The 19,100-nt window shown below is 36.2% G+C and overlaps 1 protein-coding gene across 5 annotated transcripts in view; it reads left to right on the plus strand.

Moving 5' to 3' along the window:
* The window catches only part of LOC150100806 (DNA (cytosine-5)-methyltransferase 3A-like), a 745,691-nt gene that overhangs the window by 450,761 nt on the left and 275,830 nt on the right, over positions 1 to 19,100 (plus strand). For all 5 annotated transcript variants that reach the window (XM_090401182.1, XM_090401184.1, XM_090401186.1 and 2 more), the window contains one exon: positions 18,185 to 18,392. In XM_090401182.1, coding sequence (XP_090257308.1) covers positions 18,185 to 18,392 — 208 coding nt within the window. The remainder of the gene's footprint in view (positions 1 to 18,184; positions 18,393 to 19,100) is intronic.

A 19,100-nucleotide genomic window follows, 5' to 3' on the forward strand; every position in this document is an offset into this window, starting at 1 on the left:
CTGACAGCCTATTTAAATCATCCTGCAAGATTTCTGCATTGCCATGATTAACTATTATTCTACTTAATTTTCATCAGCAAACAACTGAATTTTTCCTTTCAGGTTATTTTCTATATCATTTATGTACAAGTTAAACAATAGTGGTACCAGCACTGAACCTTGCAGTACACCATTAGTCACCTGTTTTCACCTCAGTTCTGCCACTCCATATATCACTTTTTTGATATCTATCCAGCAGCCATCCTCTTATCCACATAACCAGTGTCATATCCATCTCCATTTGTTCTAATTTGCATAATAGAGTTCCATATGGTATTCTGTGAACTGCCTTTACAAAATCCAATAAAATCATCATGTAGCCATTTCCTTCATCCAACTCAGCTGTTACTATTATAAAAAGTTAGTAAATTACTAAGGCATTACTGGTTCTTCACAAAGTCATGTTACCTCTTATACAATATCATATTCTTATCTATCCATTCTTGAATTCTCTTTTTGACCAATTTTTCCAGTACCACCATGCCTGAGATACTGATTGTTCTTTAATTTGCTACTGTAGTCTTAGAACCTCCCTTATGCAATGGAATTATTTTGCTCTCTTTTCACTCCCTTGGAACTCTACCAGAGCTGAAACTTAAATTAAAGAGCCTAGTAAGAGACATTGCCAGTTCCCTTGCATATTCTTGCAAAACCCGAGCTGATATTCCATCTAATCCCACAGATGTATTTTACATTGAGATTCATTAATATCCTAAGAACCTCCATTGCCATGATTAACCAGTTATTTTTGGCTATCCAATTCATCCATCTCTGTTCTCACATCAGTCTCTGTCACATACATTACAGTAGTAACCTCATTTGGATGATATGTCCTTGCAAAGTGGTCATAGTAACTCAACTGTTTTATCTGCTTCTGTCACCTCGTCACCATCAGCACTCATTATGGTTAATCTTTCATAGTTATTCTTCCTCTTACTTGCCACATAACAAAAAACCCTTTGGGATGACCTGCTTGACTAGATTCTTCTTGTAATGTGATTTTACCTTCCTTACTATGATCATCAGCTTTCTTGCCTGAGCCTTATATTGTTCATGAGTTTGATGCTCACCTGTCTCCTTATATATCCTTTACTCCATTTTCTTCTTCTGCAGCTCATGTTTAATGATATTACTCATCCATGTAACTTCTACCTGAATAATCCCAGTTATCTTAGGTACACAATTTAATATTGCTTCCTCTAGTAGCTCCTTAACTATTTCCCTTGCACTACTAGCATCCTTCCCTTGCAGTGTTTTATGCCATGGAACAGGGGTATCTAAAAATAACCAGAATCTGAACTTGGTGCATGTGCATTTTCTAGTTATGGATGATGCTGCTAGACATTGTTTTCTGTGCCGGTCTGGCAAGTGGTACCATCCTGTGTGAACTGGTTTGTTGTTCTGGCTGCTTTTATGTTAGTACTAACAAGCAAGTTTGGCAATTTTGTGTTGGCTGACCACAAGGAACAGAGAGTGTGTATGAAATTTTTTCTTTTGGGTAAAACTGCAGCTGAAATTATTGTTATGCTTTGACAAGCATTTAAAGATGACGCTTTAGATAAAATGCAGGTCAACGAGTAGTTTTCCCTTTTCAAAAATGGAGAGATGTCAGTTGAAGACCAACCACAAACTGACTGACCTTCAACAAGCAGAAATTATGAAAACATCAAAAAGGTTTGCTAGGCGATCAATGAAGATAGTCAAAAGACCATTGAGAGTTTCCTAAGAGACAAATTTGTCATGGAGTTCATGCCAACAAATTTTAACAGAAGATTTGCAGATAAAACTTGTCTGTCAAACAGTTTTTGACAAGGTTTTCAAATCAAAAAGGTTTTCCAGGCAATCAATGAAGATAGTCAAAAGACCATTGAGAGTTTCTGAAGAGACGAATTTGTCATGGAGTTTGTGCCAACGAATTTTAACAGAAGATTTGCAGATGAAACTTGTCTGTCCAATAGTTCTTGATGAGAAAAAACATGACGGTTGTTCCTCACCCTCCTTACTTGCCTAATCTGTCTCCATGTGACTTTTTTTTTTTTTTTTTTTTTTTTTTAATTCGCATGGTTAAAGAAAACCACATCTTTAACCATTTTATTCCCATGGTCAAAGAAAACTTTAATAAAATTAAAAAAAATAATAAAATAATTCCAGTTATTTTTGGATATCCCATCATATACCCATTCTTGGTAGAATATTCCTCATGTTTTACAATCTCCCAAGTCAAGACTGTATGGTCACTTTTGCCATTCGGAGGTAATGTGACCACCTTGGTTATGGATAGCTCTTCTGATCCTATGACCAGGTCCAATACTCTCACACCCTTAGTCCTCTTCATCATTTGCTGCCTCAAGTAATTATCTCTAGTAGGTAATTACTTGAGGCAGCAAGTAATTATCTCTAGTAGGTGTATAAATTACATTTCCTTTCTGCCATGTGCTTTTTCTTCCTTTCACTCTATATCTCCGTAGCTGAAGTCCCACATTATAATCACTTGACCTGCACACGTTGTATTAAATGTCAATGCATGTCTTCCAGATCATCCACGGAATCCCTGGCTTATAGCAACAACCAACTGTATATTTTGTCTTACTGGCCTTTATCACATGCCAGACTGCTTCAAATGAACAGCCACCCTCCCACTTATCTCTTATTCTTTTTGGCTGCAATTCATCTTTGATCATCAGCACTATCCCTTCTTCCCCGCCTGTCTTCTCTATCTTCCCTGAAAATACTAAACTCTTCACATTCTATCCCTATAACTACATACATCTGCTGTTAGCTCAGTTTCACTAAAGCCTATAACTTTTTGCAAGGTTGCCCTAACCAATGCCAAAAACTTCTCCCACTTGTTACTTATACTTCTGGCATTAGTATATAGAGACTGAAGCATCCCTTTAGGACCCTATTCATTATTTTTGCTTGAGAGCTTAGATTCCACACTTAGTCATTTCTCACATTCACTTGCTTTATGGGTGCCTTTACATAAATTCATCTACTTCCACCCTAATTGCTTAAGTTTTCCTGAATTTGCACTTCAGCATGCTTGGTGAACATAGCTCTCTAGACACCTAACACCAAAACTATTTTAGATGCAGTCCATCAACATTATACAAATCCTTCTTTCTGTCAAACACAGACCACAGATCCACAAATCCTACATCATTCCTTCTGCACAACCTATGTATTGATTCATTTGCTACCAGCACACCACTCCTCCTCAGTTTGTCCCCTCATAGTGTGTGGCAGGAGACTTACAGTCTGCACCTTCTTGCCCTTCATTTTTGCTTCATCTAGCAACTCCTTTATATCTTTCTTTATAGTATACTTTTTGCATTTCAGATTACTAAATGTCTTTTGTGGAGAAATCCAAAAATTTGGTATTATAAGTGCCCTTTTCTTTAGATTATTTTGCCATTGATACTGAGAGCAAGCATCAGTAACTGGACATTTTTGACTCCATGATTAACAAAAACCCAAGATGTGGTATATACTTTTATGTCTATTGAAAACTCATACTGGCTGTTAGGGTAACTCTGTGAAAAAATTTTTTTACCATGTCTGCCAAATTTCAACATTTTTGGCAGACATGGTAAAAAATTCTCATTAAAAAAAAAAAAAAAAAAAAATACACATACTAACTACAGTAATGACTATTTAATTCGTAAATATTTCATCCCAAGTATCTTGGGACATCATCAGTACAGTAGTTCAAACAATACTAGGAATAACATACAGTTAGGGCGCATGATAAGGAAGGCAACGAGAAACCACCTTGCTCATAATCATCTCTCCCTAGAATGGTAGCATTTAGCTACCCTCCCGCGGCCGTATGGCAGATGGGAACCAGAAGAAGGGCGCATGATTACAATGGAATCTCAATATACATGCAGTAACGTGTTATAGAAGTAAATTAAATATAACTGGAAAAAAATATATATATATATATGTATATACACACACACACACACATATACAGGGGATCCTTAAATTAAGTCGGAGATCCGTTCCTACGGACCGACGTAAGGTGATTTTCAATGCAAGTCGGAATTACCATAGCCTAAAAGTCATACGTATGTATCAAGAAACAGAACTAGGCCATAGGAAAATGAAAGGGAGAACATAATTACTGTATAGTACAGAAAAATGACAAAAATGAAACTGTAATAAAAAAACAAACATAAAAATGAGAACAATCCCCAAAATGACAAATGAAACTGTACATTCTGTACAGGTGATTAAAAAAAAAACAAAAATGAAAACAATTCTTTACCTTTTATCCTGTGGTTGGTTTGCACACTGGAATTGGTGTTGCAAGGAGGGAGAGACTGACTTAATGGAAGGAGGAGGAGGAGACAGGATAGTCAGGACAGGGTGCAGGAGATATTGCAGGTGCAATTGAAGAAGATGGAGAGGCTGGAAGAGGAACTGAGGAGACAGTTGAGGTACCAGCACCTGCTGCAAGCCTCTCTACCTTCGTAAAAAAAAGTTCCAGGCTAGTCTGGAATGATACCATCCTCTTCTCCTTGTATATCTCCCTATAACACTGCAGGCAATCCATAACCCCTCGGAAGACCTTTGTGTACCTAGCAGTGTTGGGATCCTCAGCCTCAAACTTGGCCAGCCCATCCTCAATGAGGGCAAAACCTTCTGCCAAGCCCTTGGTGGTGAATCTCCTGGGTTCAGGGGTTGGAACCGTTTCCTCCTCCTCAATCAGCTGCTTCTCTAACTGAATGAGGTCTTCTGCTAACAACTCCTCCCCATGAGATGCCAGAAGCTCTGTGACATCTTTGGCCTCCACTTCCAAATTCATCTGCTTCCCCAGGACAACAACCTTCTCTGTGACAGCCTCGACTGTCTCCTCATAGCCATGGAAATCATTCACAAACTGGGGACACAGTTTTTTTCCACACACCATTCAAATTTGTCTGCTTTACTTCATCCCAAGCATGCTCAATGTTTTATATGGCATTATAAATGCTATACAATTTCCAAAAGTCTTTGAGGGTTAAGTTCCTGTCTTTTTCAGTTGCCCTGAAAGCCATAGCAAATGTCCTGCAGAGGTAGTAGGCCTTAAAGGAAGCAGTAACACCCTGGTCCATAGGCTGCAAAAGGGCTGTGGTGTTTGGTGGAAGGTAAACCACCTTAACATTAGGGTGGAAGTCATGCAAGTGGGCATGGTGACCAGGGGCATTGTCTAGCACTAACAATGCTTTAAAGGGCAGACCCTTGGCTGTACAGTACCTCTGAACTTCTGGCACAAAATGGTTGGTAAATCAGTCTTCGAAGATTTGAAATATCACCCATGCCTTCTTATTGGACCACCAGATGACAGGCAGTTGACCCTTCCAAATGCCCTTTAGTGCCCTTGGATTTTCAGCCTGATAGACCAACAAGGGCTTCAGTTTTAAGTCACCAGCAGCATTAGTCCCAAGAAGCAAAGTCAGTCTCTCCTCACCAGCTTTATGGCCTGGTGCTGCCTTCTCCTCATTGGCGATATAGGTACGATTAGGCATACGTTTCCAAAATAGGCCTGTCTCGTCCACATTAAACACTTGTTGAGCACTGTAGCCCCCTCCCTTATTATCTCAGTACTCCTCAGGAAACTCACCAGCTGCTTTATCATCACCACTAGCAGCTTCACCTTGCACCTTAAGGTTATGTAAATTGTCCCGAGCCTTAAACTGCATAAACCAACCTTCACTAGCATTAAACTCTTCACCTGCACTCGTTTCCCCCTTTCACTTTTCAATACCTCAAACAATCTTTTTTGCCTTTTCTTGAATTAACATGAGGCTAATTGGGATATGGCGTTGATGCTGGTCTTCCAGCCAAAGAACAAGAAGCCTTTCCATCTCAATCATGAGCCTACTACGTTTTTTCATAATCACAGTCAATTTCATAGGTGCCAATCCTTTCACATGTTTAAGGATGCGAACTTTATCCTTGATAATAGTCCCGACTGTGGTACGACTTAAGTTCAACGTGCAGCCGATGTTCGTTGCCGTTTCTCCCTTTTTTGCCCTTTTAATAATGTCTAATTTCACTACTAATGTAATGGCTTTCCTTTTCTTCGACACATTGCCATCGGAAGAGTCTGCCTTACGTTTGGGAGCCATATTGAAGGGTAAAAAGTCACAAAAAAACACAAACACAAAAATGAGAGAGCAGATGTAAACAAAGCACGCGGTACCCAACGAGTGTATGCTGGGATCCAAGCGATGCCACCTCTCCCAAACAAACGGCACATAACGGCGTATTCTTCTGCTGCGCTCACAAACAAGTTTGCCTGCGATGTTTGAATTTTATGTCATGCTGCTTCAAGTCGAAATTTATTTTTTAAATTATTTATGGGATTACCGCCGTAAATTCGAAATGATGCATGTTGAAGACGATGTTGGTCGAGGACACCGCTATATATATATTAGGGTTACCAAGTAATTTTATAAACTTGGTTATTTTACTCCTAATCCCAAGTAAGCAAACAGTTAAGTTTGCACCTGAAAGTAGTTCAAGTCTAAAGGTGGTGCAACACCAGGGCAACTCATTGTAAAGGTGGGTAAAGCTCTGATCACTATTCTTAGTATTTTCCATAATGTAAAGCACATCTCACTAAGAGATGTATACTGCAATACATTATGGGTGGGGTCACTACCCAGACCGGTTTCAACCTTTTTTGAGGTCTCCTCAGTGAGTAGCTAGACCCTAAATACCAAGGTTTTAGGAATACAGAGCCTTATCAACTTTACCTATACAAGTTGCTACAAGGTGTTTTTATTTTGAATAATCTCTGGAGGAGATATAGATGTAAATAAGTTTTTTTACCTTGGGAATAATGTATATTAGGGTTACCAAGTAATTTTATAAACTTGGTTATTTTACTCCTAATCCCAAGTAAGCAAACAGTTAAGTTTGCGCCTGAAACGTAGTTCAAGTCTAAAGGTGGTGCAACACCAGGGCAACTCATTGTAAAGGTGGGTAAAGCCCTGATCACTATTCTTAGTATTTTCCATAATATACAGCACATCTCACTAAGAGATGTATACTGCAATACATTGTGGATGTCACTACTCAGACCGGTTTCAACCTTTTTTGAGGTCTCCTCAGTGAGTATACATCTCTTAATGAGATGTGCTTTACATTATGGAAAATACTAAGAATAGTGATCAGAGCTTTACCCACCTTTACAATGAGTTGCCCTGGTGTTGCACCATCTTTAGACTTGAACTACGTTTCAGGCGCAAACTTAACTGTTTGCTTACTTGGGATTAGGAGTAAAATAACCAAGTTTATAAAATTACTTGGTAACCCTAATATACATTATTCCCAAGGTAAAAAAAACTTATTTACATATATATATATATATAAATTATTTTACGCAATTTTGTATGACAATTTCCAATACTTTAGGAATAGTAAGAATATCGTTGTGGTTTAAATTTGGTCTGTGCAGTAGGGCTTCAGCACTTTCTTTATATAAACATTCATATTTATATAAAGATCTGTGTAAAAGTTTCAACTTCTCCCAATGGATCCTATGGTCTGGATTTTCCACTCCGTGTTGGGAGAGACCAGATTTCTGCAGTTTGAAAAGACGAATGTGGGCTTGATGTTCCGAGATGCGTTTCTGAACAGATCTACCTGTCTGACCAAAGTAAGACAATTTGTAGGAGCATGGGATCTCATAAACACCAGGTAACATCAGAGGTGAGAGTTTGTCCTTAGGAGGTATCAAGTTATAGCTTTGGTTGATAGATTTGTAAGTAGCGGCAAAATTGTATTTCTTCATAATTTTTGAAAGACTTTCAGAGATGCCTTTGACGTAAGGTATGGGAATCATATGGACTTCTTCTTGTCTGGGTTGATGTGTGGGAAGGTGACTGATGATTTTTTGAGTTATTTTAAGATTATATCCATTTAGTATAGTTGTATTTTTGATTATTTCTAGTTCTTGGTTTAGAGAATCTTCAGAGGAGCAAAATTTGTGTGCTCTGGAAACTAGTGATTTAATGATGCCAAATTTCTGAGATGGATGATGAGCAAAAGAATTGTGAATGTAGCAACCTGGAAATGTAGGCTTGCGATAGACAGACGTGGCGATGGAACAGTCTTCTTTTCTTTGAATGTGTAAATCCAGAAAGGAGATACCCTGTGGAGATTCTTTTTCTAGCGTAAAGTTGATGCCAAGGTGAAGGAGGTTTTTTTTATCTAGAAACAGTTGTAATTCCTGTTCGGGATGATCCCAGACTGCAAATACGTCATCGACATATTGTAACCAAATTTTTGGTTAGGGTTCAAAAGTGAATATTTTTTCTTCAAGGTGTTCTAGAAACAGGTTTGCTAAGTTTGGTGATAAAGGAGATCCCATTGCTGCTCCTTCTTTTTGTTTGTAAGTTTGACCTTTCCAGGTGAAGTAACCGGATGTAATAACAAATTTGAATAATTCAACTATATCAGAAGGAAATTTTTGAGTTAATAATTCTACTTTTCTTTGTGGGGAATGTTCGTGAAGAAGAGGGAGACAATGTCGAAGCTAATTAACAAATCAGTTTTTAACAGTTGAATGTCTTATTTTTGCATGAAACTGTGGAATTTTTGATTGAAGAGGCTGTGAGTGGCCTATGTGAGGACAGAAAAGGTTAAATAAGAATCTTGATAACTTGTAAGTTGGACTGCTAATAGAATCTACAATGGGTCTGAGAGGAGCATTAATTTTATGAAGCTTAGGTAAGCCATAAATTCTGGGAGGTCTAGCATGGTATGTCTTGAGTTTTTTAATTGTTTCTTCATCTGTTTCTAGAAACAACCGTTTCTAGATAAAATAAACCTCCTTCACCCCGGCATCAACTTTACGCTAGAAAAAGAATCTCCACAGGGTATCTCCTTTCTGGATTTACACATTCAAAGAAAAGAAGACTGTTCCATCGCTACGTCAGTCTATCGCAAACCTGCATTTTCAGGTCGCTACATTCACAATTCTTCCGATCATCATCCATCTCAGAAATTTGGCATCATCAAATCACTAGTTTCCAGAGCACACAAATTCTGCTCCTCTGAAGATTCTCTAATCCAAGAACTAGAAATAATCAAAAATACAGCTATACTAAATGGATATAATCTTAAAATAATTCAAAAAATCATCAGTCGCCTTCCCACACATCAACCCAGACAAGAAGAAGTCCATAGGATTCCCATACCTTACGTCAAAGGCATCTCCGAACGTCTTTCAAAAATTATGAAGAAATACAATTTTGCCACTACTTACAAACCTTTCAACCAAATCTATAACTTGTTACCTTCTCCTAAGGACAAACTCTCACCTCTGATGTTACCTGGTGTTTATGAGATCCCATGCTCCTGCAAATTGTCTTACTTTGGTCAGACAGGTAGGTCTGTTCAGAAACGCATCTTGGAACATCAAGACCACATTCGTCTTTTCAAACCGCAGAAATCTGGTCTCTCTCAACACGGAGTTGAAAATCCAAACCATAGGATCCATTGGGAGAAGTCAAAACTTTTACACAGATCTTTATATAAATATGAATGCTTATATAAAGAAAGTGCTGAACTACTACACAGACGCAACGATGTTCTTACTATTCCTAAAGTTATGGGAAATTGTCATACAAAATTGTGTAAAATAATCTTTATATATATATATAGAGAGAGAGATAGATAGATAGATATATTTTTTTTTAATTTAATTTTTTTTTCTCCAATTATATTTAATTTACTTCTATAATACATTACTGCACACATATTGTGATTCCATTGTAATCATGCACCCTAACTGTATGTTATTTCACAAGTATTGTTTGAACTACTGTACTGATGATGTCCCAAGATACTTGGGTTGAAATATTTCCGAATTAAATACTCATTACCTTGGCTAGTACGTGTTTTTTTTTTTTTTAGTGATTTATACTTCCTTATATGCACAAAAAGTTACTAACGTCAAATATATACAATAAATTTTATATCTCCATCATAGCTGTATGATATTTCTACTTTTTATTTGGGTGACTCCCACTTCCAAAAGATTATTTGTAAACTTATAGTAAACTGTAAGTGGGTGTAGGAAAATACCTTAGCTACATTTATAAGAGAAGAGACATCTGATCTAACTGCACTTTCCACATCTGCCAACTATTCCATGGACTCTTCTGTGGCTATAATACCATATTTAGATGAAGAATATTTCTGTTGTTGTTCCAAGTAAAGTTATCCTCAGAAATGGAACTCTAAATAAATTGAAAGCAAGATTAATTGTGCACAGTATTAAAAACTCCTATTAAGATCTTGCAGTGCTTTAGATCTCAGTGCATTTTGTAAAATGTGTTAGCATCTATAAAATTTGTTTTGTCTTTCCATATGCATATTATTCTGGGACACTGGCTGATAGATTTTATTGAAATTTAACATTTGGAACCTAACAAATGTATGTTTGTTTGGATTCCAAACAAACAAGTCATTCCGGTTTTGCAGAATTTCAAAAGCAAAACATGTTGAAATTATATTATTACAATGGCTGGTGAAATGTAGTAAAGTATTGTATTTAACATGTGCACAAGATGATGTCCATACATTTTAGTTTTGGTCCTTAGTCTGTAATAATGACAGACTGAGAACCAAATTTACCCTTTTGATTGGAAAGACCTCAGCTCAAATCCTGTCTAGGATAAGAACCATTGTGAGGGCTTTTTGACTGATGAGTTAGCCTGGCCTCAAAGACTTGATTAGAAAAGATAGCAAACTATGCAGATAGAATTACTTGCTGTTAATTAGGCAACATTAATCAAGTTTCTGTAAATCTAAGTTATTTTGGTATCATTAAGTAAAGCATTAAGGCAGTGTTTCTCAAACTTCAGATATCCACATACCCCTTCTTAAATTTTCATTATTACCAAGTACTCCCTAATTAATTAATCAAAAAATAAATTCATTAATCAATTAAAAAATTATTTTAAAGTATTAATTAAAATTAAATATCTATTTTACTTGAATTTATATGTAATATAAACAAAAAATATGATTTATTTTTAAATTTTGGTTCTCTAGAGATGTCAGACGACACACTCATCAATTTCATTTGATCCAGATGCAATATCAACGTTTTCTTGTTGCTTACAGCTACTTGTATTTGCTATACTGCTCTCTTTTGGGGGTTTTATAAATCTGATCTTTAACCAATGATCCATGTGTAAGAATTTGAAAGCTAAAAAAAAATACTCTATTTACTCGAATATAACTCAAACTTTTTTCCCAAAATTAAAGCTAAAAAATCATGTTGATACATGCGGGAATTTTCGGAAAGTAAAGTTTTCAGAAAAAAATGAAAATGGTGAGACTTACCAAGAAGCTCCTACTCGCTATCACTACTTTTGGCATCGAGAACAGTTTCTTTGTGTGTATCGTCAAAGTCATCTACCCGAATATCGTCATCTTCTTTCCCATTATTTCAAGCAAAAATTACCAGTAATTTACAAGACTTGAGATACGTAGAGCAGCGAAGAACTGCATATGATTGGTGTGGTATTAACAAAAGATCGCGCGAACCAAAGACAAATTAGCATTTCAACAGTTGAGTTGAAATGCTAATTCCCTTCAACCAAATTCCATAATATCTGAAACACATTCACTATATATTTCTTATTTTTAACACGTTAACGACGGGGGTGGTGTCAAGCAAAACCATATGTTCCACTGGCAACATATGGTTTTGCTTGGTCTATACAGCAGTTTCTATTGGAGAGGAGATGTGATTCGTTAGTTAGTGCCGTTTTATCCTGGTTGTCTCTAATTGCACTGTTTGTTGAAAAAATATAATGACTCCTTTAATTATGCGTAGCCGAAAATTGCCACGTACTCCCTTAACGACCTTTCACGTACCCCCTGGGGTACGCGTAACACACTTTGAGAAACACTGCATGAAGGTAAAGAAAGATAAGATGAGATGAGAAAATTTTTGCAAAACAACTTGAACTGATATTAAATGGGATAGTGATTTGTTAAATGCCATCCATTTCATTAAATGGATGGCATTTAATGAAATTTAAGATCTCCATTAAAACATGTTAAATTTGTATTTAAGATCTCCATTAAAACATGTTGAATCATTTTAATTTTGGTTTCTGTGTGACCATTAATAGTGGCAAGAAAAACAAATTATATGTCTAAGTGCATAAGTGAAAAATCAGTTAAAGTTTAATAAAATACTCCATAATTTGGGATGTACTTATCAAAATTTTTTCAAAGTACAACTATTCAGTAGCGTTCTTTGATCGGCATAAAGTTTTTGCAGACATCATGATAGTTGTTGTTAAACAGGAATAATAAGCAAGTCAAAATTAAACTGAATAATTTCAACCTCTGTTGTTTATAAACATTTATGACCTTTATGTTGATGTCTGTTTTGTATGTTGGGTACACTGCAAAAATTTCCGTTTTTAAATCAGTTCTAGGTTCAAGATTGATTGATGAATTTTATAGTTCTATTTATATTGCCAAAGTAGTCTGAAATGGTAACAGTAATTTCTTCTTTTTTTTTCCTTTCTTGTTTCCTTGTTATAATTATGAGGAAATGAGAAAGAAAAAATACTCATAATTGGATTGCTTTTAATGGCAATGATATGAAACAGTCAGTAATAATTCCTACATGTCTTAGTGAAATTTGGTATTTAGGATCATTACTAAAAGTTGTTGGGTCATCATATTGGTTGTACCATCTCAACTCCAAAATTTTACAAAACAGAAGAATTATGTTCACAGTACATATGCTAAAACACTTTTAGGTTTAAATGGTTCATTATACAAGAATGCAATTATGAAAATGCATAATTTTGTGATTGTGATTATTTCTTTACTTGTGTATAAGACTGTTACTGTTCCCCATCATACTTTAAGCTCTAACACCAAAGTAAAAAGAAAAAACAAAAACTGTTGAGTTTCTAGTTGGTGCATTGCTGTTAATTGTGAATTTTTAAAGTGACAGTTGAGGGAAGTAAAAATTGTTTGACTCCAGAGAACAGACAGAATTATTATCAGGAGAATTGAAGCAGGAAGTTGAGTAGTAGAAGTGCATGAAGTAGGGTGGAATTATAGTGACAGAATACGAAGAAAGAAAAGTCTTAAGCAAAATTTTGGTTGTTAAATGCCTGTCTAAAGTAAAAATCCATTTTATTATTTTCTCCAATTTTTTTTTACAAAACATAAGCCTCTAATTTTATATATAGTCTTTGGGAATGATTATGATTATTTGATAGTTATAGGTTTTGATTCTTTTTATGAGTTACTGCATTTAGATAAAGTAGGAAAATGTGAAACTGTTTTTGAGAGACCACTTGACACTCTGTTCTGTGTTGTCATTTCTCAGATGCTTTAAAAAGTTTCTTTTTCTTTCTTTCTTTCTTTTTTTTTATGTGAGAGAAATAAGCACAAATGTGCTCGCCTGATTGATTGAAGGAATAGCACTAGGTTGTGAATTCAATTTCACTGTTGTATGGATCTTTAGCAATCCTTAGACATTCAACATAATCTCCCTTAAGACTAATGCGTTTATTAACGTGATTATCCCATCCCTCTAGTGATTCTCAGTAAGATCTGCAAAATATCCTTCTACAGCTGCAATCGCCTCTTGATTCGAAGAAAAACGCTGACCAGCAAGGAAGAGTTTTAATTTTGGTAAGAGACAGAAGTCAGAAGAAGCCAAATCTGGGGAATAGGGCGGATGTTCCAACAATTCATAGTGCAGATCCCTTAATTTTCCCATTGCCAAAACACCTTTCTGGGCAGGTGCATTGTCCTGATGAAAGATGATTTTTTCTTTTGAAAACCGGGTCTTTTCTTACGAATTTTTTTGTTTAGTCTGGTTAAAAGATCGAAATAATATTCCCCAGTTATTGTTTTACCCTTTTCAAGATGTATATAAACAAAATGCGTTTAGCATCCCAAAACACCGATGCCATGACCTTTCTTGCTGATGGAACCGACTTTGTCTTCTTTGGTACTGAACAACCGGCTTCTGTCCGCTGTTTTGACTGGTGTTTGGATTCTGGTGTGTAATGGTGAATCTAAGTCTCATCAATAGTAATAAATCGACACACAAAATCAGTTTTATTGTTAAAATCTCTAAGCACTGTTCACAAATTTTCATGCGAGTGCGTTTTTGATCTGCTATGAGCAAGCGTGGCACCCATCTTGCATAGAGCTTTTTCATTTGTAATTCTTATGCAAAATATATCCTACACATTCTTTTTAAATGCCTATGGTCTCAGCAATTTCACGCATTTTGACTCACCGGTCATCCAATATCATATTGTGCACTTGATCAATGATTTCTGGTGTTGTTACACTTTTGGGACGGCCTTCACGTAGATCATCTTCAAAGCCTGGTACAGCCACATTTAAACTCGGCAGCTCATTTCTTAATTGTTGAAAAAGAAGGAGAAGAGTGCCCATAAACTTTTATGAACTTCAAAAAAATTTCTTTTGCCGTTAAACCTTCTTTTACAAAGAATTTTAGAACCGCACGATACTCAATTTTATCCATTTCAAGGGATACAGACAACACTTTTGCTTCAAACAGCTGTATAAAACAAACTACTTGATAGAATGACATGCGATTTCACATGGATGCTTATGACAGATGTACCAACTTAGAAAAAATTCGTGCCTTAGTGTTGTCATCTATGGTCAAGGCCGAGAACTTTTCAGACCACTCTCGTATATTCTTCTTCCTAGCATTTGTCCTGCTCATGTGCACTGCTTTCTCCATCTTGCATGGTCTTGGACAATTCTGCTGTTTGATATATGCTGTGTAGATGTCTTTAGTTAGGCATTGAAGCCAACTTGTCTTTGGTCAGCCTCTTGGTTGTTGGTTATCGACATTAAACCTCATGGCGAATTTTGCCAGAGTCTTCATTGCTACGTTGCATATGGCCATACCATCTTAGGCATGCCTCTTGCATATTCTTTGTATTAGTGCGATGCTGAGGACCTTGTGTATGTTGGTATTTGGTATTCAGTCAAGCCTGGTGATGCCGTGTCCATCTCAGCATCCTCATTTCCATGGTATGGAGGATTTGCTCATGTTTCTTTACTGTTAGACAGCATTCTGCTCCATACATGGCTACTGTCTAACAGCTGTTCTATAGATCTTTAGTGGGATCCTATTATCACAAAGAACCCAGTGACTTGTCACTGCTTCATACAGATAGCATTGGTTTGGGCTTCAGCATCTGTTGTTGTTGTATTGCCATTGGAGCTAATGCTGGACCCCAGGTATTTGAACTGGGTGCATTTGTTCAGCTCCATGTCGTCTATTGTAAGCATGGTATTTATTTGGTCACCTCTTTGCATATATTCTGTCTTCTTGGTTTTAAGTCTCATTCCAGACTTTTATAAGCAGGTTTTCCATTTCTGCACGATATGTTGGAGTCCATTTTCGATGTAGTACTTCTGAATATCCTTGTTACATTATCCATACATAGAATGAAGAGCAGGGGTGATTGGACAGATCCCTGGAGAACTCCTACCTTTATTGGGAAGATGTCAGAGTATCCTACTGTGCAGCATACTGTTCTGGTGACATTTTGATATATCATTTTTATGCATTACACACAGGCTTTGGGTACATAATGTGTTCTCAGTGCCTTCCAGATGAGATCGTATGGTATATGGTCTAATGCCTTTTCTAGATCTAAGTTAAACAGCATTGTCAGCCATTGTGGTCCGAGTAGCTTCCAGATTTCAGCTTGTATGTCATCTGGGCCAGTGGCTTTGCTTTTTTCATTGATGGACTGCAATATGTACTTCATCAGTGCTGATAAGACACACAGGTCCAACCGAGGACTGCTGTGGCTGTTTGCAATGGCAGGTGCGGGAACTCTTCATTACAGATCTTATCAAATTAGTTTTGCCAGCACTGTAAGATATCTTTTGGTGTCTACAGCGTCTTTCTGTTTTCATCTTTGGTAATGTTTATAATGTACCCTAGGTCTTGTGTAGAATGTTGATGTGCCCAGGCAAGGTGATATTAGCTTCTCACCTTCTGATGTGTCCAGTTGATCATATATCTGTTGGTAGTGCTTGGTTTTCGCAAAGGCAATCTTTGCTTTTATTACAGATTTTAGGTTTTGATATCTTTCATAATTATCAGATTTTCTTGTATTTAGCTAGGTCTTATAAGCTTTCTTTTTCGCAATTTCACATGTATATATATGTATACATAGATATCATATAAAATAAGTTTTGTTAATATAAATACCCATATAGATGTTTCACTTGCCTAAAGCTTATAGAGGATAGTTTGATAAAAGGTGATTAAAACAGAAGGGAAAGATAAGCAAAGTCTAAGGCAAGATTAAGGACTGGGTGGATAGGAATGTAATATTCTGTTGGTGGGGACAGCATGGATTTTGACGAGTAAGTCATACCTTAGTAATTTACTCACTTTTTTATAATTTTATAATCGAGTGATAGTTGAGTTGAATAAAGAGTATGGCTAAATGATGCCGCTACTGGAGTTTGCAAAGGTATTTGATAAGAGTACTACATGAAACTCTTAACACAAATTGGTTCAAATGGTCTCCTCTCATCGGATTTTTTTTTATTGCTGCTGGAGTATCTCAAGGTTCTCTACTCTTTCTAATGCTCTTCCCTTATACATCACTGACTTTCAAATCCTGTCCATAGTTTTCCTGATGAGAACCCTCTGTTCCTCTTCTTCATTAACTTAAATGAAGAAGAAGAACAGTCACCCACCTAAAGACAGTCAGTCACTATGTCTGTGGCCGGATTCTAATCCATGGAGAGCAGGTATTGTTTTTTTATTTTTTAAATAGACTCTTTTATGGATGTTGCTCCACAAACTGGCTATACTACTTTTCCTTTACTTTCCTCTACTGTCAACATCAGCACACAGTTCATTTCCAAACATATTGAACTAACTTCTCATTTTCTTCCTTTGTTCCATCTACCACCATGCTTTGGGACTGCCTTCTCCATTTTGTTTCCTCCAATGAGTACAACCCAGCTTTTCAAGAAACTTGTTAATACATTCTTTTTTTCTTTCTTAACCACTCACTCACAAGACATTGTTGTAATATAAGGTTGTGACTTGATGATAAAGTTTGTGTTATATGTGGATACCAGGGTGACTGATGGATAGATACCAAAGAGTAGTTTATGGATGAATCTAAGAGAAGGCAGATTGTTACTGGTATTTTGTCACAAGACTTTGTACTTGGACCACTGTTATTTAATTTGTACATTAATGATACAGAAGATGATCTGAAGGAAAATATTCAATTTTTTGCTGATATGTAAAACTGAGTAGAATAAAGCTAACAAAGACTATATAGACATTCTGCAGAATGATTTAAATGTATATGTGTGGGCAAAGGATAATGGGTTCCAGTTTAATGTGGATAATTATAAGGTTATGTACTTTGCGGATGAAAAGATTATAAGTTATGTACTACATAAACAGAACTGTACTCCAGGATATTGGTGAGGCTAGGGATTTGGGGTTGATGGTGCATAGGAAATTGATGTTCAGAGAGCATATTGTGAAAGTGAGCAAAGTAGATCATAGGCTCTTCATTGAAGAACACACTGACAAACAGAGATAAGGAAGTTATTATCCCTCTTTATAAAGCTTCGATACAACCATGTCCACACAGATATGGTCACGTGAGTTTCTTGTAGATCAGGAGGTGATGAAGAAGAAGAAGATAATAAATGTTATGTCGAATCCTCTCCCATAAGAATGATTGAAGGTTTGCATGAGTACAAAAGTTGATTGATGGACATTAAAGGGAGAATATTGATAGGAAAAACATATAAATTACTAAATTGGTTTTAAAGGATTAATGTGGAGGACATTTTTCAGTACATGAAGGAGGTAAAAGAAGAGGTCACCTTGGAAATTGAATAAGATTGTAGTTAGCAATAGTGCCAATAATACATTTTTTGCTTAGAGATTGATGCATGAGTGCTTTGTCAGTGATGATTTCGAGGAGAATTATGATAGGTATTGTGTGAATAACATTAGTGTAGGCTGCCCGTGATGACTCTTCACACTCCACAAAGCTGCTACATATTATCATTATGATAATAATAATAGTAATAATCTGTTTGTATTTTTCAGGTGCTGGACACTAATCCATGGCTTTGTTATCTGTGTACCGACTTTGATCCTGATTTGAATGGATTAATACAGAAAAAAGAAGATTGGCAGCAGAATGTAATGCAGCTATTCCAAACAGAAAAAAATGTTCAATTTCCTCCTTCTATGGATGATTATAAAGACAAAAGGGGTATTAGGGTTCTTTCTTTGTTTGATGGAATTGGAACAGGTAGGTTCATCTTAATGGTACTTAAGGTTAGTGCAAGAAAACTTTATATATTTATTTTTAGAAATTATATTATTAGAATCCAGTCAGCTCTTACAATAACTCTTAAGAACCAAAGGAATACTTTGTTATATTGAAATATTTGTTTTAGCAAATTTTCTCTAGATTAGGATTAATGCTATAGTGGTTTGTCTGGGACATTTTGATAGATTATTAACATCGTTTGCTATTGTGAGTTTTAAATGTAGTAGCAGTAAGCATGAAACAAACATGTTTCATGTTTTATATTTTTTGGTGACTGATGGATAGATACCAAAGCGTAGTTTATGGATGAATCTAAGAGAAGGCAGATTGTTACTGGTATTTTGTCACAAGACTTTGTACTTGGATGATTTGTATTTAAAATCGGTTAGATATGTCTTAAGTAGAGGATACATGTCAGTTTTTTCTTTATTACTTTGACCTAATCTTATTATAGCATAGCACCATGAGGGAGTTCCATGACTTATCATGAGAAGCCAATCTCTACAAATGTATTTTTGTTTTTACTGTGTGTGTGTGCGCGCTTGCGTGTGTTTACCTATTTTTCAGGAGGAAAAACCCGAGTTTCATCCTTAATAAATAATGGAGCAGAGTAGTCAATATCAAAGTTTTGCTTCTGTTGTTTCAGATGATGAACATAGGCTTCTTATAGCCATCTTTAAGATATGT

Source organism: Typopeltis vanoorti, chromosome 12 (genome assembly GCF_054136105.1).
Source record: "Typopeltis vanoorti isolate ZY-2024b chromosome 12, IOZ_Tvanoo_1.0, whole genome shotgun sequence".
Lineage (NCBI taxonomy): Eukaryota > Metazoa > Arthropoda > Arachnida > Uropygi > Thelyphonidae > Typopeltis > Typopeltis vanoorti.